At 48.2% G+C, this 25,357-nt stretch overlaps 3 protein-coding genes across 3 annotated transcripts; 2 read left to right on the forward strand and 1 right to left on the reverse strand.

Moving 5' to 3' along the window:
- The first annotated feature begins 56 nt into the window (after positions 1–56).
- LOC149917038 (cytochrome P450 2C9-like) lies at positions 57–5,329 on the forward strand. Its single transcript, XM_090145087.1, has 9 exons — positions 57–275; positions 604–766; positions 1,261–1,410; positions 1,832–1,992; positions 2,442–2,618; positions 2,799–2,940; positions 3,330–3,517; positions 3,991–4,132; positions 4,746–5,329. The coding sequence occupies exons 1-9, from the start codon at positions 96–98 to the stop codon at positions 4,925–4,927; spliced, it is 1,485 nt and encodes a 494-aa protein (XP_090001213.1). The 5' UTR covers positions 57–95; the 3' UTR covers positions 4,928–5,329.
- Positions 5,330–10,560: 5,231 nt separating this feature from the next.
- LOC116234486 (cytochrome P450 2C9-like) lies at positions 10,561–17,085 on the forward strand. Its single transcript, XM_090145088.1, has 9 exons — positions 10,561–10,793; positions 11,122–11,284; positions 11,778–11,927; positions 13,358–13,518; positions 13,911–14,087; positions 14,529–14,670; positions 15,111–15,298; positions 15,756–15,897; positions 16,511–17,085. Exons 1-9 carry the CDS (start codon positions 10,614–10,616, stop codon positions 16,690–16,692), a joined length of 1,485 nt encoding a protein of 494 aa, XP_090001214.1. The 5' UTR covers positions 10,561–10,613; the 3' UTR covers positions 16,693–17,085.
- A 53-nt stretch (positions 17,086–17,138) lies between these two features.
- LOC149917039 (uncharacterized) lies at positions 17,139–25,071 on the reverse strand. Its single transcript, XM_090145097.1, has 6 exons — positions 24,986–25,071; positions 21,638–21,685; positions 20,551–20,604; positions 19,672–19,788; positions 18,557–18,622; positions 17,139–18,143 (listed from the first exon to the last, which is right to left on the reverse strand). Exons 1-6 carry the CDS (start codon positions 24,986–24,988, stop codon positions 17,970–17,972), a joined length of 462 nt encoding a protein of 153 aa, XP_090001223.1. The 5' UTR covers positions 24,989–25,071; the 3' UTR covers positions 17,139–17,969.
- Between the last annotated feature and the right edge of the window lie 286 nt (positions 25,072–25,357).

The raw sequence follows: 25,357 nt of genomic DNA on the forward strand, positions 1-25,357 counted from the left end.
ACCTTTTGTTTACCTAACAAAGCAGAACCCCTCAGTATATAAAGGGGCACAGGCAGCGACAACAGCACAATCAGAAGCTGGTGTCCACCTGGAAAATGTTGCTTCTGGGAGCAGCGAGCATTGTCCTCCTGGTTTGTGTTGCTTGCCTGCTCTCCATCGTGCAATGGAGAAGAAGGTCTGGAAAGGGGAAGATGCCTGAGGGACCAGCTCCCCTTCCTGTCGTAGGGAACATACTGCAGGTGAAACCAAAGAATTTAGCCAAAACTCTTGAGAAGGTAAGGACTCCCTTCTTTCCTCTCAGTTTCTGCTGACAGTGAGGAATGTGTGGGCTGAGTGCATGAGGACGATGTGTGGCTATACCCTGCTGAGTGGCAGTGGGCAAGGAGCAGAAAAGCCCTGGGGATCTCAGCTGCCTCCTCGCTGCTTCCGCCCTTGTTTAGGGCTTGATGGCTCACTGATGTTTGTCTTGAGAGGATCAGGCCTTACTTAACACTGCAGGTCTGTGAGGCTGCACAGACTGCAGCAGGAGGCAGCAGCCTGATCACTTCTCAACCCCTCCTCTCTACCTGCTGCACGGCCACTCTCTCTCTTGCATTTTGACAGCTCTCTGAAACATATGGGCCGGTCTTCTCAGTGCAGCTGGGTTCAACTCCAGTGGTGGTGCTGTCTGGATATGAGGTGGTGAAAGAAGCCTTGATTGATCGTGCGGATGAGTTTGCTGCCAGAGGACACATGCCTATTGGAGACCGGGCTAACAAAGGATTAGGTATGTTCACTGACTGAGCTTCCCCCGAGGAAAAGGGAAGTGTGAGGACAAGTATGGCAGATGAGGGCTGGAGCAAATGATGCTTGAGGGCAGTCAGAGAGAAGAGGGTGGGTCTCACCAGGACAAGGGAAGGCAGGGCAGCCCTCAATCTCTGGCTTCCACCACCTGAAGTGTGCAAGAAAGACATGGAGCTGGACTTGTCTCATGTGTGCACAGTGAAGGGCAAGAAGCAACAGAGCCACGTTGCAGTAGGGGAAGTTCTGTGTGGATGCAAGGGATGAACTGTTCACAAGGAGGTTGGTTGTGTCTTGCAGAAGGCCAAAAGCAGGCTGCTGGACTGCAGCACCTCCACAGGTTGCCTCCAAACCACAGTACTACACAATGCTATGTCACTGCTCCCCGCAGAGACAGCACTCACTCTCATTGGCAGCCTCCACTCAGCACAGCTCCAGCACACCCAAGACAGGTCTTTCCTCTTTCTTCTTCCTCTACAGGCATTATTTTCAGCAACAACGAGGGATGGTTACAAGTTCGGCGGTTTGCTCTCACCACTCTGCGCAACTTTGGGATGGGGAAGAGGAGCATTGAAGAGAGGATCCAGGAGGAAGCTGAGCACTTGCTTGAAGAGATCACAAAAACAAACAGTATGATCTGCTTTTCATATAGCCTACTTTTGCAAAAAAAGGAACGTGCCAAGGGAGCCCATGTTCTTAACAGAAGCTGTGGAGTCTCCCTTCTTGGAGATGCTCAAAAGATGTCAGCATGTGCTTCTGCGGCAGCGGCTCTAGGTGGCCCTGCTTGAACAGTGAGCAAGGTGGCCTCTCAGAGGACTCTGAAACATTCTGTGAGTCTGTTAGGGCACCTTCCTGCACATTTGGTCCCCGAGCTGTTAAGCTGTTAACAATGCCATGATCACATACAGTTCCTTTTGGAGAACCCCTCTGCTTCACTCAGAGACTGTGAAATTCCACTGTCCACTGCAGCTCATGTTACCCACAGTAGCCGTAGGCTTTATTTAATTATTTCTTTACTTATTTATAGATTGTAACTTTTCTGAACTCACAGGAATGCCCTTCGACCCAACGTTCAAGCTGAGCTGTGCTGTCTCCAATGTCATATGCTCCATCGTCTTTGGGAAACGATATGACTACAAAGACAAAAAGTTCCTGTCCCTGATGAACAACATGAACAACATATTTGAGATGATGAATTCCCGCTGGGGACAGGTACATTCAGCAGATATTTCATAGTGGGGACATTTTGTCAGGGGAGCAGGAAGCCTCCCAAACAGGGAAGTTGACCTTAATGATCCCTTTCGGTCCCTTCCAACGCAGGATATTTTGTGATTCTGTGAGATTTCACAGTAGGACCTGTGAGCACTCTATTGCAGAAATGTGAATACCTGCCAGACAAAGAAGGTTTAATGCCACTACCACCCCATTGCATTGTTACTGGTTCTAGATGACCTTGAAGACCCTTTCCAACCCAAATCATTTAAAATCTCTAAGAATTCGTACTGTGACCAAGCAGGGCTCCACTGTTCTATTGGACTGACCAGCCAAACAGCCCATCTGCATGGCTTAACTGGGGGAGTTGAACCTGCCTAAGCTTTTGGCTAATCACAAAGAATAGGGTATTGGTCACACTGGGGACCTTTCTGTTTCTTTTCTTCCAGTTTTACCAGATGTTCTCCTACATCCTGGATTATTTGCCCGGCCCACACAACAATATATTCAAGGAAATTGATGCTGTAAAAGCCTTTGTGGCAGAGGAGATAAAGCTGCACCAAACCTTCCTAGATCCCAGCGCCCCCCAGGACTTCATTGACTGTTTCCTCAGCAAAATGCAGGAGGTAAGGAGACACCAAACCACAACTCATCCCCAAATACACCTATGCTGATGCCTTCTCCCAGTTGGCTGCTACACTTAGCAGAGAAATTCAGTGGCTCAGGGTAGAAAAACAATTGGGGTGACACAAGAAAGGGACACGGTTCTCCTTTCAACTCAAGAAACAGCACAGCCTTTTCTCTAGGAAAAAGACAATCCCAAATCACACTTCCACATGACAAACCTGATAACCTCGACCTTCGACTTGTTCATTGCTGGAACAGAGACAACAAGCACCACTACACGATACGGGCTTCTGCTTCTTCTCAAATATCCAAAGATACAAGGTACCGTCCTACAGTCCTTTCCCCTCTACTGTTCACAAGGTTGTGAGACATCTAATAGTTTTTCTGCTTCATATTCTACATCTGTGGGCAACGTCCTTGCACCCTCATAAAACTTGCTGCCTGTGCAGCGCAACCCCCTCAATGGCCAGGGATTTGACTGTGTCCACATCTTTATCTCTCAGTACTCCTATTTAACTAAGTTGTTATAAGGCATTCTTGGAATAGGCTGCAGAGAAGATGCATTCCAGACAACACCTAAATCAACATAAATGTTCCCATCATCACTAATTTGCTATGGAACCCACAGGATTTGAGGACTGCTTAGGACAACCTGCTTGGGTGGGGTTTGCCTTATGCACTCATCTTATTGGCTGTGCTTCTCACGACAGAGAAAGTTCAAGAAGAGATTGATCGGGTAGTAGGACGATCACGAAGACCTTGCGTGGCTGACCGGACCCAGATGCCCTACACAGATGCAGTGGTCCATGAAATCCAGCGCTTCATCACCCTCATCCCTACGAGCGTCCCTCATGCTGTCACGAAAGATGTCCACTTCAGAGACTACATCATTCCCAAGGTTAGCAGGCAAGCTCCCTCCAGTCTGGCAACAGAGTGGCCGCACCACTGCCCTCAGGTGTCAGATACAAGACCAGGAGCAAGAACGCGGGGACCAGACCTTGTCCTCACTCAGGCCTTCCTACAGGTTCTATCCTCACATCCCAAGGGTTTTGGTAGCTTCCATGCAATGCTTTGTTGCTGCTCCCTGGGCCAAGACTGGAACACTAGCTCTGTCCAACTCCTCTACTCTCTTGCTCTGTAGACTGGCCAGTTAGGGGAAACATGCAAAGCTCACAACAAAACATAGCTGTGTCACCTTGCAGAGGCACCAAACTCACCACAGTCCACTAGAGCCTGGGCCATGGAACTCACATTTCTTCATGTCTTCTGACACGATCGTATCACTATGTCCAGCCTTAGCTTGGTAGGCAGCAGGATTAAGTGACCCAATGCCGCTCCCCTTCATGTTCTGCTCTTCTTGTGTCACTGCAGGGCACCACAGTCTTTCCCCTCCTCAGTACTGCACTGTATGACAGCAAGGAGTTTCCAAACCCAACTGAGTTTAATCCTGGGCATTTCTTGAACCAGAATGGCACCTTTAGGAAGAGCGAGTTCTTCATTCCCTTCTCAGCAGGTAAGGCACAGCCTTCCTCCCTCAGGAGCTGTGGTCCTCCTGCTCAGGTGACCACACATGCTCCCAGCCCAGTCCCGCCAGCGCTCCCTCAGGGCTCACTGCTCTCTGTATAATTCCTCTCAGCTGATCTCTTCCCTAGCTACATTGGATGCCTTGGTTAGGGTCTGACAGCTTTTCAAAAGCCCCACTGGGAGATGCTGATGGAATGACACGCAGGGGACCCGTTCTCCCCCGGATTTCTAAAGTACCCATCACCTTCATACGCAACCATCAAAGCCAGCCTGAACCAACCTGTCTTTCCATGGCAGCTCCACTTTTCCCACGCTCCTCTCAAGTGGGCCACAGGCAGCCACCCATTGTCCAATAGCCCCAATCCTCCACTCTCAACCACCCTTTGCATCACCTCACTCTCCCATCCTCTCCGCGCCTCCTCCTGTGTTCAAGACTTCTCCTGCTCCTGGTCTGCCTTCACGCACCCAGCCAAACTTCCACTCACCTCACTGCTGCGGCTGCATCTAGTCAATGAACCTGCACACATAACACATGGGCTTAGTACAAACACTGAGCCGCTCAACAACATCTGCTCAGTGCTACTGGTTGTGTTTGCTTCCAGGGAAACGAATTTGCCCTGGGGAGGGCCTGGCACGCATGGAGATATTCTTACTCTTGACCGCCATCCTGCAGAACTTCACCGTGAAGCCTGTCGTCAGCCCTGAGGAACTCAACATCACTCCAACTCTGAGCGGGACTGGAAATGTTCCTCCCTACTACCAGCTCTGTGCTATCCCCCGCTGAGGGGCACAGAACCTCACTGCTGTGCTCCTGAGCCAGTCTGCTCCTTTACACCTCCCTGACTCAAACCAGTGACAGGAGTGTTGCCCCACCACCCCAAAGCCTCCACGAGGACAGCCCACAGACAAAGTCCCAGGCAGATCAAACACAGATCTGCTCCTCCTCACCGCAGTGCAGAAGGTGATGTTGCACCCTACTGCAGTGACACTCTGTGCATATGCTCCAAGAGCACAGCAGTCCCACTGAACAGCTGATTTGCTCACACCTGTGACTCCATGGCTATCCATCTCCTGCTTCCCTGGCCTTATGTGTCCCAGCAGCAGCAGCACACTTTGCAGAGGGACCACATTGCTATGCTGTATGTGTATGCTAATGACCCAATAAAGAACCATCTGTTTATGAGGACTTGAGCCGTTCCTTTCTTTGGGTTAGGACCGTGCCCGCAGCCACTGCTCCACACAGCAGAGTAGATCAGAGTGCATGTGGGCAGCACCATGCAGGCAGGACTGTCCTTCCCAGGGTGATGCTCTGCCTGCTTCACCACTGGACTCACTGCTGCTGCCTGCAAGGATCCCCACCAGTATGCTGCCCACAGGGGGTTGACAGAAAGCTGCAACATCCCTCCTGGAGGACAGCACTCTCCCCAGTTCAGAGGCTGAAGTTAACCAGAGCTTCAGTGCTGTTTCCCCTTTGGTAGGACGTCTGACTGCTGCTGGGGGCCACCATAATTACTGGGCGCACTATGGCCCAGCCACTGCACAGGCTGTAAGGGCTGGGAGCACCTTCACTGTGGCACCTCTGTCTCCCTGAAGCATTGGATGATACAACACTGACTGACAGTGTCGCCCCTCAGCACCTCCCTTGAATAAAGATGAGATCATTTCTCGCATGGTGTCTCCTGCTGAAATCATAGGAGAATAAACACTTCCACTCCACATGTCAGCTGAAATACCTTTACTGGGAGCACCGAGGAAGGAACGGAGAGTGAGATATCACTCTGAGAAAGCAGTTATAGAGCATGGAGGAAAAATGCCAACCCTGGGCGAAGTATCATTCCTGGGATGACTGTCACATAATACAGTCTTATGCTGGCTGCAGAAGGAGAGCATGACAAAGAAGGTTCAGAACAGCCAGCCGCCGTCACGTCAGAGCAGCTCCTTCTCTTCCAGAACCATGGTTCCCAGGTTCACCCTGGCACCCAGACAGCAGTTGACCTTCATCCTATGCAGCGCTCTCTCTGAATTTATGGGTCCCATGTAAAAGGGCAGGAAAAATGTGGTCACCTGCAGAGAAGTTCTCTGGAGACCTTTGGCAAGAAAAGGAGGAATTAGGTATCACCATCAATAACCGCTGTGAAACGCAGTGCAAATGGCCCTGTGCACTCTGGGACTGCCTCCAGCAAGAATGCCGAGTGCCTGCCCTGTACCATGCAAGGGATGTGGTACGCTGTGCAAAACAACTGTGCACAGACACGCAACAATTGACACGCTGCCCAGCCCCAAGTCCGAGCAGCATTTGCAGACAGCGGGGATACACTCTCCAAGCATCCCATGGCTGCCCTGAGGGCAGGAGTGGCACTTGCCACTGACACCTGCTGAACCGAGGTCCAGAAGGAGAAGGAGCAGACAGCAAGCCTACTGGAGATTCTACACAGAGGTGGCATTTCCTCCAAGCTTGAGTTTTACCTCAGAAGAAATGAGACCAAGTTACAACACTGCTAGCCTGTTATTTGGAAATCCCAAACATATGCCTGCAATGGTCTTCCTCTAATGGAACTGGGAAAGGTGGAAAGAGGGTCTCCGAGCCTCGCTTCCCTGGACTTCCACACAGATGGAGAAGAACAATCAGTCTTGTCTGCTGGTGGCTTCTGCAAACAGAAGATAACCCTCGGAAAAGCCATGGGTGCTGTTGTGACATGAAAAGGCCTATGGCTTCTGGCAGGAAAAGGTCAGAGTGACTGCACTCATGAGTTTTCCCCTCTTGTAAATAAACTCCTGTGTGCCCGCCAGGGTGGTGGGAATATTTGGAAAACACTGGGATCGCTCTGGTAAAAGCTAAAAACCTGGGAAGTAGACCTAGATCCGTGGCTCTTGCTAGAATTAGGGCACAAAGAATGAGGTGGCACTGAGAAGAGAACCCTACACTCCAGGAACAGGGTAAGTTTAGGGTTATGATCAATGGTTCTTTGTCAGGGTGAAAGCCAGTCACAAGCAGTGTTCCTCAGGGGACTGGTGCTCTTCAACATCTTCATCAACGACACAGACGATGGCATCGAGTGTACCCTCAGCAAGTTTGCGGATGACACCAAGCTGAATAGTGCAGTCGATGCATAGGAAGGAAGGGAAGCCTTCCTGAGGGTCTGGGACAGGCTGGAGAAGTAGGCCCATGAAACCTAACAAGGTTCAAAAAGGCCAAGTGCAGGGTGCTGCACTTGGGTCGGGGCAACCCCAGGTATTTATATAAACTGAGGGAAGATCTCCTGGAGAGCCCTGTGGAGAAGGACCTGGGGGTCCTGGTACACAGGAAACTGGACATGAGCCAGCAGCATGTGCTTGCAGCCCAGAAGGCCAACTGTGTTCTGGGCTGCATTAAAAGAGAGGTGACCAGGAAGGAGAGGGAAGTGATTGAAGTGACGTCCCCCTTTACTTGGCTCTTGTGAGGCCCCATCTGCAGTACTGTGTCCAGGCCTGGGGCCTCCAGTACAGGAAGGACGTGTAGCTCTTGGAGTGGATCCAGAGGATGGCCACTAAGATGATCAGAGGGCTGGAGCATCTGTACTGTGAGGAAAGCTGGAGGAAACTGGGATTGTTTAGCATGGAGAAGAGAAGCTCCTGGGAGACCTTATTATAGCCTTCCAGTACTTGAAGGGAGCATATAGACAGGAAGGGGAATGGGTGTTTATGTCAGTGGACAGTGATAGGACAATGGAGAAATGGTCTTTAACTGAGTCAGGGGAAGTTTAGGTTAGATATTAAGAGGAAGTTTTCCCACACAGAGGACACACTAGAACAGGTTGCCCAAGGAGGTTGTGGATGCCCCATCCCTGGAGACATTCAAGGCCAGGCTGGATGTGGCTCTGGGCAGTCTGGTCTAATGGTTGGTGGCACTGCACATAGCAGGGCAGTTGCAACTGGGTGATCTTTGAGGTCCTTTTTAACCCAGACCGTTCTATGACTCCATGAAGTTTACAGAAAAGCTGGCAGGGATTTGAACCCGTGGCAGAGATACTCCGCGTAGCAATGCAAACTCCCATGAACTCCTCCACAAAGCAAACATCCATGAACTCCACTTCCACCGACTAGAAGTTGTTAGGCACGCAAGAACTTTCACAAACTGCCGTGGCAATGTCAGAGCTTATGCAGCAGTTAAGATAAGCACATCAAAACCTTGTCTGAACTTGCTGACAATACAATTATTCAAAGAACCAAGAAAAAGCCTTTCAGAAGCAAAAAGGAAAGTAAAAAGTTCTGGGCCTTCCAGAGCAGGAGTTCCTCATTCCATAGCATCATAGAATGGTTGGGCTGGAAGGACCCTCAAAGGACCATCAAGATCCAACACCCCTGCCCAGGGAAGGGACACATCCAATAAACCTGATTGCTCTAAGCCCATCCAGGTGTCCAGACCTTGAACACCATCCACAGACGGAGCATCCACAGCTTCTGCAGGCTGACTGTTTCTGCTCCGAACCACTCTCACTGTGAATATTTTGTTCCTTACGTCTAACCTAAACCTACCCCCTTTCAGTTTAGAACCATGATGCCTTCTCCCATCACTACACATCTTTCACTTCTTTCTTGCGAACCCCCTTCAACTATTGGAAGGCTACTGTAAGAGCTCCTTGGAGTCTTATATTCTCCAGGCTGAACAAACACAGCTCACAACCTAACCTCACAGGAGAGGTGCTCCAGCCATGGCCTTTCACAACCCTCCTCTGGACCTGCTACAAGTCCACGTTTCACTTATCCTGGCAGCTGCTGAGCTCCCAGAACTACAGGCTGGGTCTTAGAATCGCAGAATAGAGCAGGAGAATTACCTCCCTTGACCTATGGGCCACATTTCCTTTAATGCAGTGAAGGATACAATTGGATTTTTAGGACACAGGGGCCCACTGTCAGCTCTGGTCAAGTCTTTCATACAACAATGCCTCCAAATCCTACTCCAGAAGGCTGCTCCTTTTCGAGCAGACCTCCTAGTCTGTTCTGGTGTTTGGGATTGCGCCAGACAGGTGCAGGACCTCTGAGCCAACTTTCTCCAGCATCCTGAGGCACTGATGCATTCACATCTCAAGCCCATCAAGGTCCATCAGGACAACATCTTAGCCCTAAAGAGCATCAACCACACCACTCTGCTCAGATGCATGCTCAAATTTGATGAGGGAGCACTCAGAACTCCTCTTGACATCACCCTCACTTACCCCAAGCAGTCAGCACAAAGGAAGCATTCCCTTCCCAGCCTGGGGGTAAGGTGAGCTGCAAGCTCCCTTGGCCACAAACCAACAAGTCAGGGTCAGCAAAAGGCCTACTCCAAGTCCCCACAACCAAAGCAAGGGGAACAAGCAACCCCAAGAAGGACAAAGCTCCAAACACAGCCATGGCCTGCCCTACAACACCCATCCTACACTCCTGCCAAGCACCATGAAGCACCTGCTCTTAGCCTGGACCTTCTAAGCTGTGGAGCCAGCTGGGAATAACGACTCCTGATGGTTCCAGGTGGACCCAACCCACCAGTTTAACACCTTCTACTGCTCCCAGCTGCCTCCAAATCCATCATAGTGTGCTTGCACCCATTCCAGCAATCAGCCACAGGCCTTCTGCTGAGCTTCTGTCAAGAGATGGCTCTGTGTTGATAACACAGAGCTGAGAGCAGCTCATTTGTGCACTCGACTTTGGAGCCCCAGAAGGACCTTCCAGCTCTTCCTCTCACCCTGAGATCTTCCGCTCACAGCCAGTCCCACAGCTCTGCCTTCTTTTCCCCGTGTTTCCCCCTCTTGATGCACTGATTGCTCATTCCACGGCATAAGTGCAAAAAGCTGAGTGCCAACGCTCTGTGATAAAGGTGTCACTGCTTCAAATCCTACACACAGGCTGCTAACATGGAAGCATGGAAACCGTCCCCTGCATGCAGTCGATGAATAAGTAGGGAGCTGTGCACACGTGAAAAGAGGCGATTTTCCTTATATACTCCTGGCTCTGGTCTGATGCACTGTTTGCATGCAGTGTGACCACAACTATTGGTGTCAGGAAGATTTCAGGAACAAGCACAGATGATTTCCCCTCAATGAGAACTATTAGAAACTATGCCGAATAGGAGAAAACACTTATTGCAACAATGTTATGTACAGCAGACCATTTCTGGGAGCACCTCAAGTGGAACACTGCATAAATAGTATCAGTCCATAACAATAAACTTGGAGGGAAATAAGTAGCCCTATGAGCAGACATGAAATGTCTTAAACTCTGTTGGCCTCTGCAGTTGTTTGACACAAGGTGTGTCTTTAATAAACACTTCATGTCAGACAAGTCCTGATTTTGCAACACGGGGCAAAAATCAAATGATTGCTAAGCAGTATTAAACAACTTAGCCATGTGATTGAAAACTTGTGTTTACCTAGCAAAGCAGAACTACTCAGTATATAAAGGGGCACAGGCAGCCACAGCAGCACAATCAGAAGCTGGTGTCCACCTGGAAAATGTTGCTTCTGGGAGCAGCGAGCGTTGTCCTCCTGGTTTGTGTTGCTTGCCTGCTCTCCATCGTGCAATGGAGAAGAAGGTCTGGAAAGGGGAAGATGCCTGAGGGACCAGCTCCCCTTCCCATTGTAGGGAACATACTGCAGGTGAAACCAAAGAATTTAGCCAAAACTCTTGAGAAGGTAAGGACTCCCTTCTTTCCTCTCAGTTTCTGCTGACAGTGAGGAATGTGTGGGCTGAGTGCATGAGGACGATGTGTGGCTATACCCTGCTGAGTGGCAGTGGGCAAGGAGCAGAAAAGCCCTGGGGATCTCAGCTGCCTCCTTGCTGCTTCTGCCCTTGTTTAGGGCTTGATGGCTCACTGATGTTTGTCTTGAGAGGACCAGGCCTTACTTAACACTGCAGGTCTGTGAGGCTGCACAGACTGCAGCAGGAGGCAGCAGCCTGATCACTTCTCAACCCCTCCTCTCTACCTGCTGCATGGCCACGCTCTCTCTTGCATTTTGACAGCTCTCTGAAACATATGGGCCGGTCTTCTCAGTGCAGCTGGGTTCAACTCCAGTGGTGGTGCTGTCTGGATATGAGGTGGTGAAAGAAGCCTTGATTGATCGTGCGGATGAGTTTGCTGCCAGAGGACGCATGCCAATGGCAGACCGGGCTAACAAAGGATTAGGTATGTTCACTGACTGAGCTTCCCCTGAAGAAAAGGGAAGCGTGAGGACAAGTATGGCAGATGAGGGCTGGAGCAAATGATGCATGAGGGCAGTCAGAGAGAAGAGGGTGGGTCTCACCAGAACAAGGGAAGGCAGGCAGCCCTCAATCTCTGGCTTCCACCACCTGAAGTGCGCAAGAGAGACATGGAGCTGGACTTGTCTCATGTGTGCACAGTGAAGGGCAAGAAGCAACGAAGCCACGTTGCAGTAGGGGAAGTTCTGTGTGGATGCAAGGGATGAACTGTTCACAAGGAGGTTGGTTGTGTCTTGCAGAAGGCCAAAAGCAGGCTGCTGGACTGCAGCACCTCCACAGGTTGCCTCCAAAGCACAGTACTACACAATGCTATGTCACTGCTCCCCGCAGAGACAGCACTCACTCTCATTGGCAGCCTCCACTCAGCACAGCTCCAGCACACCCAAGACAGGTCTTTCCTCTTTCTTCTTCCTCTACAGGCATTATTTTCAGCAACAACGAGGGATGGTTACAAGTTCGGCGGTTTGCTCTCACCACTCTGCGCAACTTTGGGATGGGGAAGAGGAGCATTGAAGAGAGGATCCAGGAGGAAGCTGAGCACTTGCTTGAAGAGATCACAAAAACAAACAGTACGATCCATTTTTAATTTGCAAAAAAAGGAATGTGCCCATGTTCTTAGCAGAAGCTGTGGAGCCTCCCTTCTTGGAGATACTAAAAAAATGTCTGCAGTGGCTCTAGGTGGCACTGCTTGAACAGTGGGCAAGGTGGCCTCTCAGAAGACCATTCTGGTGGTTTGAGAACTGGCTGACTGGCAGAGTACAGAGGGTCATCATTGGAGGTGCTGAGTCCAGTTGGAGACCTGTAACTAGCGATGTTCCTCAGGGGTTGGTGCTGGGTCCGGTCTTGTTCAACATCTTCATCGGTGACCTTGATGAGGGACAGCGGCCACCCTCAGCAAGTTTGCTGATGATACGAAATTGTGGGGATTGGCTGACACACTTGAAGGCTGTGCTGCCATTCAGCAAGACCTGGACAGGCTGGAGAGCTGGGCAGTAAGAAACCAGATGAGGTTTAACAAAAGCAAGCGTAGAGTCTTGCATCTAGGGAGGAATAATTGCATGCACTGGTACAGGTTGGGGGATGACCTGCTGGAGAGGAGCACTGCGGAGAGGGACCTGGGTGTCCTGGTGGATGACAGTTGGCCATGAGCCAGAAGTGTGCCCATGTGGCCAAAAAGGCCAATGGCATTCTGGGGTGTACTAAAAAGAGCGTGGCCTGCAGGTCGAGGGAGGTGATCCTCCCCCTCTCCTCTGCCCTGGTAAGGCCTCATCTGGAGTACTGTGTCCAGTTCTGGGCTTCCCAGTACAAAAAAGACAGGGATCTCTTGGAAAGAGTCCAGCGGAGGGCCACAAAGATGGTGAAGGGCCTGGAGCATCACCCCTATGAAGAAAGGCTGAGTGAGCTGGGTCTGTTTAGCCCTGAGAAAAGAAGTCTGAGAGGGGACCTGATCTAGGTCTATGAATATCTAAGGTGTGGGGAGCAGAGTGGTGAGGCCAGACTCTTTTCAGCAGTGTGTGGAGACAGGACAAGGGGAAATGGCCAGAAATAGGAGCATAGGAAGTTCTGCACAAATGTGCGCAAGAACTTCTTTACGGTGAGGGTGACAGAGCACTGGAACAGGCTACCCAGGGAGGTTGTGGAGTCTCCTTCTCTGGAGATATTCAAGACCCACCTGGACGCCTACCTGTGTGACCTGGTGTAGGGAACCTGCTTTGGCAGGGGGGTTGGACTCGATGATCTCTGGAGGTCTCTTCCAACCCCGACGATTCTGTGATTCTGTGAGTCTGTTAGGGCACCTTCCTGAGCATTTGGTCCCCGAGCTGTTAAGCTGTTAACAATGCCATGATCACATACAGTTCCTTTTGGAGAACCCCTCTGCTTCACTCAGAGACTGTGAAATTCCACTGTCCACTGCAGCTCATGTTACCCACAGTAGCCGTAGGCTTTATTTAATTATTTCTTTACTTATTTATAGATTGTAACTTTTCTGAACTCACAGGAATGCCCTTCGACCCAACGTTCAAGCTGAGCTGTGCTGTCTCCAATGTCATATGCTCCATCGTCTTTGGGAAACGATATGACTACAAAGACAAAAAGTTCCTGTCCCTGATGAACCACATGAACCACGTATTTGAACTGAGCAACTCCCGCTGGGGACAGGTACATTCAGCAGATATTTCATAGTGGGGACATTTTGTCAGGGGAGCAGGAGGCCTTCCTCACAGGAAAGTCTCATCTCATCCTTCACAGTAGGACCCATCAACACTCTGCTGCAGAAAAGGGAATATCTTCAAGACAGTAAGCACCCTTGCCACCCCACCGCAGTGGAGTTGGAACTAGATGATCTTGAAGGTCCTTTGCATCCCAAACCATTCAATAACTCTGAGATTTCATGCTGTGACCAAGCAGGTCACAGTTGCTCTGATGGAATGCACAGCCCCACAGCCCTTCTACTTGGCTAAGCTGAGGGAGTTGAGCCTGCCTGCTTTTGGCTAATCACAAAGGCTAGGGCAATGGTCACACCGAGGACCTTACTGTTTCTTTCCTTCCAGTTATACCAGATGTTCTCCTACATCCTGGATTATTTGCCAGGCCCACACAACAATTTATTCATAGAAACCGATGCCATAAAAGCATTTGTTGCAGAGGAGGTGAAGCTGCATCAAGCCTCCCTGGATCCCAGTGCCCCTCAGGATTTCATTGACTGCTTCCTCAGCAAAATGCAGGAGGTAAGGAGACAGCATGCAGCCACAACTCATTCTCAAACACACCTATGCTGAATCACTTTCCTTCTCATAAGCAACAATGACACTGGACTTACCCCTCCTGATTCTCAACCACCACAACAGGTCTGTGCAGAGGCAATAATCAGTTTTGACAGTGCTCATAGCTAGTGGCCTATAAACTCACCAGCTACTACCCAGGGGCACTCACAATTGCGTCTACCAGCTCCTGTACTGGAAAGCAAGTGGCATACGATGGACAAGTAGACAGCTGCGCACCACACAGCATTCAGTTGGAAAGATGCCTGCTATGGGGTCCGGCTTGCAGCCTTTTAATAGCATTGCAAGGTCCTAACTGGCTGCTGCACCTTAGCGGAAAAATGCAACAGCTCTGGAAGGGCCACAATGCTCAATAAAACCTGAGAAACAGCACAGCCTTTTCTCTAGGAAAAAGACAATCCCAAATCACACTTCCACATGACAAACCTGATAACCTCGACCTTCGACTTGTTCATTGGTGGAACAGAGACAACAAGCACCACTACACGATACGGGCTTCTGCTTCTTCTCAAATATCCAAAGATACAAGGTACCGTCCTACAGTCCTTTCCCCTCTACTATTCGCCAGAGTCTGATGGATATCTCAGAGTATTTCCCTCTCCCAACATTATTCTCTCATATTCTACATCCATGGCCAAAGTCCTTGCATTGTCACACCCAGGGGTGGCTGTTAGAGATCTCCTGGCTTTACTGGTAACAGCAGCAAAAGCAACCGCCATCAATGTCCGGGGATTTGACTGTGCCCACATCTTTATCTCTCAGTAGTCCTATTTAACTAAGTTGTTATAAGGCATTCTTGGAATAGGCTGCAGAGAAGATGCATTCCAGACAACACCTAAATCAACATAAATGTTCCCATCATCACTAATTTGCTATGGAACCCACGGGATTTGAGGACTGCTTAGGACAACCTGCTTGGGTGGGGTTTGCCTTATGCACTCATCTTATTGGCTGTGCTTCTCACGACAGAGAAAGTTCAAGAAGAGATTGATCGGGTAGTAGGACGATCACGAAGACCTTGTGTGGCTGACCGGACCCAGATGCCCTACACAGATGCAGTGGTCCATGAAATCCAGCGCTTCATCACCCTCATCCCTATGAGCCTCCCTCATGCTGTCACCAAAGACGTCCACTTCAGAGACTACATCATTCCCAAGGTTAGCAGGCAAGCTCCCTCCGGTCTGGCAACAGAGTGGCCGCACCACTGCCCTCAGGTGTCAGATACAAGACCAGGAGCAAGAACGCGGGGACCAGACCTTGTCCTCACTCAGGCCTTCCTACAGGTTCTATCCTCACATCCCAAGGGTTTTGGTAGCTTCCGTGCAATGCCTTGTTGCTGCTCCCTGGGCCAAGACTGGAACACTAGCTCTGTCCAACTCCCCTACTCTCTTGCTCTGTAGACTGGCCAACAGCTCACAACAAAACATAGCTGTGTCACCTCACACAGGCACCAAGCTCACCACGATCCACCAGAGCCTGGGCCATGGTGCACACATTTCTTCATGTCTTCTGACACGATCGTATCACTATGTCCAGCCTTAGCCTGGCAGGCAGCAGGATTAAGTGACCCAATGCCACTCCCCTTCATGTTCTGCTCTTCTTGTGTCACTGCAGGGCACCACAGTCTTTCCCCTCCTCAGTACTGCACTGTATGACAGCAAGGAGTTTCCGAACCCAACTGAGTTTAATCCTGGGCATTTCTTGAACCAGAATGGCACCTTTAGGAAGAGCGAGTTCTTCATTCCCTTCTCAGCAGGTAAGGCACAGCCTTCCTCCCTCAGGAGCTGTGGTCCTCCTGCTCAGGTGACCACACATGCTCCCAGCCCAGTCCCGCCAGCGCTCCCTCAGGGCTCACTGCTCTCTGTATAATTCCTCTCAGCTGATCTCTTCCCTAGCTACATTGGATGCCTTGGTTAGGGTCTGACAGCTTTTCAAAAGCCCCACTGGGAGATGCTGATGGAATGACACGCAGGGGACCCGTTCTCCCCTGGATTTCTAAAGTACCCATCACCTTCATATGCAACCATCAAAGCCAGCCTGAACCAACCTGTCTTTCCATGGCAGCTCCACTTTTCCCACGCTCCTCTCAAGTGGGCCACAGGCAGCCACCCATTGTCCAATAGCCCCAATCCTCCGCTCTCAACCACCCTTTGCATCACCTCACTCTCCCATCCTCTCCGCACCTCCTCCTGTGTTCAAGACTTCTCCTGCTCCTGGTCTGCCTTCACGCACCCAGCCAAACTTCCACTCACCTCACTGCTGCGGCTGCATCTAGTCAATGAACCTGCACACATAACACATGGGCTTAGTACAAACACTGAGCCGCTCAACAACATCTGCTCAGTGCTACTGGTTGTGTTTGCTTCCAGGGAAACGAATTTGCCCTGGGGAGGGCCTGGCACGCATGGAGATATTCTTATTCTTGACCGCCATCCTGCAGAACTTCACCTTGAAGCCTGTCGTCAGCCCTGAGGAACTCAGCATCACCCCAACACTGAGTGGGACAGGAAATGTTCCTCCCTACTACCAGCTCTGTGCTATCCCCCGCTGAGGGGCACAAAACCTCACTGCTGTGCTCCTGAGCCAGTCTGCTCCTTTACACCTCCCTGACTCAAACCAGTGACAGGAGTGTTGCCCCACCACCCCAAAGCCTCCACGAGGACAGCCCACAGACAAAGTCCCAGGCAGATCAAACACAGATCTGCTCCTCCTCACCGCAGTGCAGAAGGTGATGTTGCACCCTACTGCAGTGACACTCTGTGCATATGCTCCAAGAGCACAGCAGTCCCACTGAACAGCTGATTTGCTCACACCTGTGACTCCATGGCTATCCATCTCCTGCTTCCCTGGCCTTATGTGTCCCAGCAGCAGCAGCAGACTTTGCAGAGGGACCACATTGCTATGCTGTATGTGTATGCTAATGACCCAATAAAGACCATCTGTTTATGAGGACTTGAGCCGTTCCTTTCTTTGGGTTAGGACCGTGCCTGCAGCCACTGCTCCACACAGCAGAGTAGATCAGAGTGCATGTGGGCAGCACCATGCAGGCAGGACTGTCCTTCCCAGGGTGATGCTCTGCCTGCTTCACCACTGGACTCACTGCTGCTGCCTGCAAGGATCCCCACCAGTATGCTGCCCACAGGGGGTTGACAGAAAGCTGCAACATCCCTCCTGGAGGACAGCATTCCCCCCAGTTCAGAGGCTGAAGTTAACCAGAGCTTCAATGCTGTTTCCCCTTCGGTGGGACCTCTGTCTGCTGTTGGGGTCCTCTCTTATTCACTAAGCATGCTATAGCCTAGCTTTTCCCTCACAGAGAACGGAGGGAAAGTGCCATCCCTGGGGGTATGGACAGCAGCTGGAGTTTCTTTCTGCCTCCAGATTTCTTTCTCACTTACAGTCTCATCTCCTCCTGTCAAATGAGAACAAGGGTGCCTCGCTGCCTTCCCAGGCAGCTCGGAGAAGCAAAAGCACCTGAGTGATAGGTACTCTTGTAAACACTGCCACTGTCCTTCTCTTCCAGCTGTATTACTACGAGGACTTACATGTTCTTTATTAAAACGGAGTAAGTTAAACATAGGAGGACAGTAAAGCCACCTCTCCCGGAGAGTTTTCATACTCCCCAAATGAGGAGAGTATCTCTGAGCCACTCAGAGACTGAACCTCAATCAAGTTCTTTCCCGTCACAATGTCTCTGTCCTACCCTCCAGAATTTCAAGAACACACAAATACTAAGCTCTCTTCTTCTTGAAACGCAGCTGTGGAAATGGAAATGTGTCTGGAAATGCTGTCTGTTATTTCTGGTCCCAGCCATCACTTAGTACTTTTCTCTCAGCAGGAGGGAGGGTGATTTTCATAAATGGATTCTGTCACAGGTGGCTCTTTTCTGGGCTTCTTCACCCGTGGGGCCTTTGCTTGTGTTTGAATGCCTGTTCCGAAGCGTTTTCCTTGATCTTCATTTACATAGACATTTGTTGTCTCCTCGAGCACATTCAGGTATATATCCTAGAGGCAAAATATCATTTCTGTGATGGCTGTCACTAAGTATTCAGGCTGCAGAGAATGGAGAACACTAGAATTCCTGCCCCTCTTTGGAACTGTTTGGCAGTATTTTGATGAAAATATCACATCGGGTCACATTTCTGGTTCATATCTCTCTCTCCCTCCCAAATTCGCCCAAGCTGGATGCAGCTCTTTAACCCATGTACTCTAAAACATGGGCAACCCATCACATGGCCCATTTCAGGGATTCCATCAGACAGATACATAGATAGAAATACTTGCAACATAGGAGCTCTGGGATAGCAAGGGAAAGGAGCTTACCGTGAGGTCTCCATTACTACTGCTAAAGCCACCCCTGCGTTTAGTAACTCAGTAGCACACGTGCTATGTTAAGAGTCAGTCAAATGATGACTTACATTTGGAGGTCTGGGAGGAGATTTTTCATATTCATGTTCTTCTTGCACTTCACAACATTCACTCGTCTAAAGCAATGAACAAAATCAAGTGAAAAAGAACATCTGTCTACAACTCACCCATAACTGTACAAGGAGCACAAAGCTGTGAGAAAACGTTTTATTATTAAACAATTTCTGAACTCAGAACATGCTCAGTGTGTAAACAGCCATGGAGGATAATAAACTAACATTTTAAGATGCCTGTCAAAATGATTTTTTTCATTTGAGACAACCATATAGACCTTTTGATGCCAGCCCATGAGAATCATCTTTCAGAAGGGATCACTTAATGTCCAAGAGTTACTTTCACTACAACATTCCAAATTCTGATGATCATTTAATACAGGAGAAAAACCCTCACTTGCACATTTACAATCAGAAAAGCAGAAGAAAACACAAAGATGTTAATGAACAACAACTACGGGATGCCACATCCTTTAGTACCGTTATAGGTTTCTGTCTGGAGTGAGAACAGAATGAGCCATGCAAGAACTAGAGCTGGTTAAAAACTTCTATAAAATAGCAGGGGAAGGAACAGACCATTTCAGGCAGATCTTTCAGTATTTGGCTGCCATGGTGCTTCCTGGCTTTTCCATGGGCATATGAATGCTTTTTCACCTCAGGGGAAAGAAGTATGGTGCTACAGAAACCTCTGACTCTACCCCATCACTGTGGATATAGGGCATTGAAACCCAACCCACAGTCTGAAACAGAAGAAAAGCTGACAAAACTAGTTATTACGAAACAACTTGCCAATGCTTTGGGAGCTAGATAACACCACTTTGGAATTAGAGGATTCCTACTTGGGTGAGAAGAATCCATTGAAGAGCCGTGGCCATAGATTTTGTTTTCTGCTGGTTAACAGACCACCTGGAAGTGCCTCTTCTGAATTTTCACATAAATTTCTCTTTGAACCTTACGATCCTTTAACTCCTAAGTAAAACAGTGATAGCCTTGAGTGCCTAGGAGTGCAGTCGTGAACTTTCCAAGAGCTACAGAGAGGAATGAATCAGCCTTCTGACATAGAGGATTAGGCTTGAAAGTGGCAAGACATTCTGGCGAAGGAAGGTATTTACCTGTTTCCATCTGAAGTTTGACCTCTGGAAAACACAGACCACTGCCAAGATGACTGCAAGGACCAATGCCAGGAAGCTGGGTATCCCTGCAGCTACTCCGACCACCCAAAGTTCATACTAATTCACAAAGAAAGAGAGTCAGGTCAAACACATGCAGCGTGATCCTTTAATTCTGTGTTTAGTAGCTAAGTGCATGCCCTAGAATGCAAAAAGAATAGCCAACATAATGAACAAAACTACAGTGCTGGGCCACAATAGTGCTATCAAGCCCAACTATACTACACACTGGCATAGAAACGAGATGCAGAAGTTTGATTTGCATCCAGATGTGGAGAAGAAACATGAACTTGTTGGACCATAACCAAAGGAGGGCTGCAAAAATGATCCAAGGGATAGAACACCTCCCTACAAGGACAGGCTGAGAGAACTAGGGCTGTTCAGCCTAGAGAAGAGGTGGCTCTGGGTAGACCTGGTAGTGGCCTTTCAGAATGTAAAGAGGGGCTATATGAAAGAAGGAGACAGACTCTTTAGCAGGGTGTGCTGTGATAGGAAATGGTTTCAAACTAAAGGAGGGGAGATTTAGACTGGATATAAGGAAAAAGGGTTTATTTATTTATTTATTTATTTATTATTATTTTTTACAACAAAGGCAGTGAAGCACTGGAACAGATTGTCCAGAGAGGTGGTGAATGTCCCATCCCTGCAGGCAGACAAGATCAGACTTGACAGGACTATGACCAACCTGATCGAGCTATTCATTGTAGAAGTGTTGGACTAGATGATCTTAAAAGTCCCTTCCAACTCAAAAGATTTTATGATTTTAGAAGGGAAATACTCCATATACAATCAGTCAAATTAAATAATGAAACAAACTCTTACCCCATAAGAACAATCTGTCTCAACAGGTGTGCTTGCTGTTGCAGTTGAAGAAATCTAGAAATAAGACAATTATAGAAATTTACAAAAAATTACTTCATATAGAGCAAGCACAGATAGAGACTAATCAGTTGCAAGACTTCAACAGCAGCGTTTGGTAGATTACACTTGGAGAACCCAGCCAGACCCTGAGGTCTTGGCCTGTGCTTGCCAGTCCTAAGCAAGAACCCAGGCTCTGTTCCTCCCAACAATGGCTCTGGCTGAATAGAAAGAATGTATATTCTTCCTCAAAAAGGGGCTTGAGTCTGGAAAAAAGTACATGCAAGAGATAAGCACTAATACATACCATAGAAGGTTGGATTCAGAATGAAAAGAAGCAAAAAGGGGAGCAAAAAGCCCCCACAAATGATGTGATTTTGCAAATCTGCTCTTCATTTTCACTGCAGCATCTGCCTGCATGCCCCTGCCTGGAGCATCCATCATTGGAGAGCACTGCACACCCTGTCTGGGCTTACAGAAGCAAGGCATGCAGAGAAGGACGCTGAAACCTATGTGTACCCCATATCAAAACTCTCTGGCTTTTTCTAGCCTTTGCAAAAACATCACACCTGTTACAAGTGACAAGGCAGTTGAAGCCGGGAAATAGAAAGCCTATCACAAAGTGATGATGGCAGATGTATTGCTTGTTATCCCTTCCCCCAGGCTGACCCACTACCTACAGCTGACAGTTTATGCAATAAAATGCTGGGAAGAAGCAAAGCCAGGTAGGTTCTGTGCTCAGAATACAGACAGTACAAGCAGGAAGGTCAGTTTGTAAAGCCCAGATCTTTGCACATCCACAAGTTTTTGTGGGAAGAGAGACAAGATACTTGCTTTTTAGAAAAGATTTAGCACTGATGTGTATTTTCATTCAGTGGCAAGATAGATAAAATATCGTGTTAGCAGCAATAGAACAGCATGTCAGATAGGATCCCAATCATCCACTCTCACATAAGAGCATCTCCTCCTTTTCAGAATTATATTCCCTACTTCCAAGGTATACCATGGTGCCAATTAGGCAGTTGGCCTTCATCCTACACAGTGTACTTACTGAATTTACAGTCGTGTTGTAAATGGGCATGAAAGATGTTGTCACGTCCTGCAGAGAAATTAGAAAAGAAGAAGAAAAACAATATCACACTTTCTGCAACTAGTAGGTGCCCTATGCAGCTGTGGGAATGGAGAGGGATATTTCAGCAGTGTCTGGAGGTGATGGCATGGGAATATACCAATGTGATTTGAACAGGAAACATGACAGTTATTCAAGAGGGAAAGAAAAAAGAAAAAGAAAAAAAAACATACAAGGCTATTTAAGAGTGCAGTACAAGGAAACATAAACTGTTTTGCTTGAATTGCTTACACCATACAAAGCCTTACCCTGCAATAGGTTTACTCTGCCAACTCCCGACTGAGAGGGCAAAACTTTTTTATTACCACCATGGCTGGGTGACAAAGCTGAAGTACAGGGTAGCTTGTAAGATAGCAAGGACTTCCACCTGCAGCCTTTGAGCCGCAAACTAATCACATGTTCCTGCTCTTGTTGATTCAAGGACAGCTGAAAAGATAGAAAGAAATTAACCTTTTCCTGGCTAAATTGTTTCCACACACAGAAGGAAAGCTGCCTGCCTGTCTGGTAAGCAAATTAGCATTCTGGGAGGCTTAGGGAAAGTTAAAAACTACTTCTCTTTCTGGTATAGCCATGCTGCTAGGACTGGTACCGTGTCTGTTACACAGCAAGCACTGCAGCAACTGCAGATGACTGGAGGGATTTGTGCTAGTGGCAGTGTTGGGAAGGGAAGCCCAGTTTTGGGGACAAGCAGCACATGAGCCTCTCCTCTAATCCAGGAGCAAGTAGCATGTCCATATGCAGCAGCTCTGCTGAACCCCAGAGCCATAAAAACACTGGAATTAAATAAGAATTGAGTGAAAGAGCAAAGCTGCTGAGGTCTATTTGAACTGATGTGGAAGGTGACAGAAGGCTGAAAGGAAGTGTCACTGTGCATCCTCAGAAAGCTAGTATAGTGAGCCAGCACAAAGCTGGCTTTTTCTGACCGCAGAAAGGTCTTCTGCCATGCCCTGAATTTCAGGTCAGGGCGGTTAATGCAGTGAAAGTATGCAGGAAGTCTGGATACTGCAGGTTATGGAGAAGGAAGGCTGAGAACATAAGCAGGTTATGAGAGGATTCACCCTTCAGTCTTAACTCAGTCTAAGTCTTGTGGTCTGGGAGCAGGACACTTTGCTGGATATGAAGGATCATACTGCTTACTGAACAATCCAGAATTCATCTTCCCATTCCTAACTGCAGTCAGAGGCTTGTTTGGAACTGTGGCTTTTGTAGGCAAGCTGTGGACATTGAACTGGAAGCATAACCTTTGAACAACCTAGCTTAGGGACTGCAAGTGTTGGGAAATGACTCTGAGCGCACACAGTTAACAATCAGTCACCAAGTGAGAAGGATCTCTTTCAGGCTCCTCAAAGACCCAGGTATGGCTAAACCCATGTTGCCAGCTGGGAATGAAATTCTACAGAGGCATTCTTACTCAACTTTTCTATTGTTCATTCTTCAAACTTCCTCACTGAAACGTGCTTTTCTGCACAGCTGACCTGTTAATGTTTGAGCTTGGATATTCACACCTATCTCTTCTCTGAAGCTGTAAATTTATTTCCTTCTTGGTTAATGATATACACTTAATGGACTTTATTTCAGGACTGTGCATGCAGGTTAGATTAACGTCAGAGCAGAAGGGGCCACATAAATAATGCACTTTATATACATTCACCTTTCTGTGCTCAAGGAATTTGTGAAACTCTATGTGCAGTTGACTGTTGACAAATTTATATTCCCAGCCAGAAACAGGTATGTCTGTAATAATCTGATTGGTAGCCATTGTTTTAAGTAGAAATGTTTTTCCTAGTTTATTTAGTCATGGCTTTAGACCAGGGATACATACTTAGCTTCTACCACTAGAGGACAGAAAACACAGAGCTCTTACTTAAAGTAATAACCTGGTTCTACATTTACATTTTTAACTGGTAACTTATGCATTTGTGTTCTTCACTAAGCTTCTTTTATGTACAGAATACAAGATTCAGGATATCTTACTAAGACTATCATATTTGGAAGCTGAATTCTCTAACCAAGCAAATACAGGAAACTGTAGCAAGATACTGAGAACAAAGCTGTTTCTCTTAATGTGTACAATAGTTTAAAGCCACTGTTTCAAGTCACTTGCAAAAATGGATAAATATGCAAATTGGTACAGTAGCCACGTCAGGAGAGACAAGGATGTCATTTACATGTAAATTACTATTGACTTCCAATATATTTACTTCAGAATGGAAAGGACACTTCCAGACCTCCTGACCGAAGCTCTCTTCCAGCCCTCCCTGAAATTTTGATATCTAAAGCGAACACAATTTGGCATTGTGTTATCTTTATTTGCAGACACATCCCTGCAGTGTCCCTGCTTTTGTTCACAGATTGTCCAGATTACTCAGTGTGATATTTACCAGGCTCTGAGCATCAGTGAGAGGAGTCAAGTACATTTCCCAGCAGCATTAACTACAGTAGCTACTGTCTACCAAGAACACATCTTGGGTAAGAGAAAGCCGTATACTGCAGTTGAAGTAAAAACAAACAAACAAAAACAAACAAACAAAAAAACCCATGCTGCAACTTTTCCAGCTCCCTTTTCCCCACTCAGTAACACGCAGCAGCCTGCAAGACTGGAAGCTGAAGAGACAAGCCTCTTCCCCATCCCACATCAGCACTGGCGGGCCTGTGGCTCTATACAGAGAACTTCTCACCAAAGGGAGCAGCAAGGAGATGGAGGAATGCAGTTAAAACACAAGTCCAGAAATCAAATGCTCTGGATTTATATTACAGATTTAACAGACGCTTCCACCCCTTCAGCATCAATTCTCCAACATATGGAAAGTACTCCCTCCCATTTGTTCCCATACTAGCTCAAACCGTGAATGCTTGCAGCCAGAGACCATGTCCTCTCCTGTGTTTATACAAGCATCAGCTCCAGTGTGATCATTTCAGCAGATCCCACAGGAACCCACTCCACAGGACAGGAAATTTCCTCAAGAAAGGACCACTCATTGATTCCACTTTGCTGCAACTGCCCCAAAACCAGGTGATATCTCCTGGACAGAAAAGCTGTGATAGACACTAAAATCTGAGCAGGTACCTGAAACTATTTGTTGCACAACAAGGAAAAGCAAAGATGACAAGAGTGCCAGCTGAGTTGGTTGGAGCAAGGAACTGGATGGCTAAACACTTCCAAAGAGCATTACATCAAACACCCAAATAATCCCACAGCCTCGCCTCTCTGACCTCTCCCCCAGGTTCCACCGAAATATGACTCTACTGAGACAGGACGGCTCCACTCACCATTTTGCTCTCCTCCACCAGAAATCCCTCCACTCATTAACAGCTGACTGTCCGACTGCAGGCTCAGCGTTCTGTTTAGAATAAGATTATCTTCCTGCTGAAAAAATAACAAAACCAAAACACAAGAAACTGGAGACCTGTAAAGAGGAAGAAGACAAGGGCATTTCCGTCAGCATGAGTCAGAGAGTCTGACTGAATCCCAGTACACCTGATAAAGCAGCTCCTCTGTCAGAGGCAGAGTGGCTGGCACGTGGCTTCAGAGCACTGAGGACTGCAGCTCTTTTTTTTTTTTAATCTGCCTCATGGTGTTAAAAAAAACACCACCAAACAACAACAAAACTGTTTATGGCTGTGAGGGTGTACCAGGTTGAG

The sequence above is a fragment of the Phasianus colchicus genome, chromosome 8 (genome assembly GCF_987193195.1).
Source record: "Phasianus colchicus chromosome 8, bPhaCol1.hap1.1, whole genome shotgun sequence".
Classification (NCBI taxonomy): Eukaryota; Metazoa; Chordata; class Aves; order Galliformes; family Phasianidae; genus Phasianus; species Phasianus colchicus.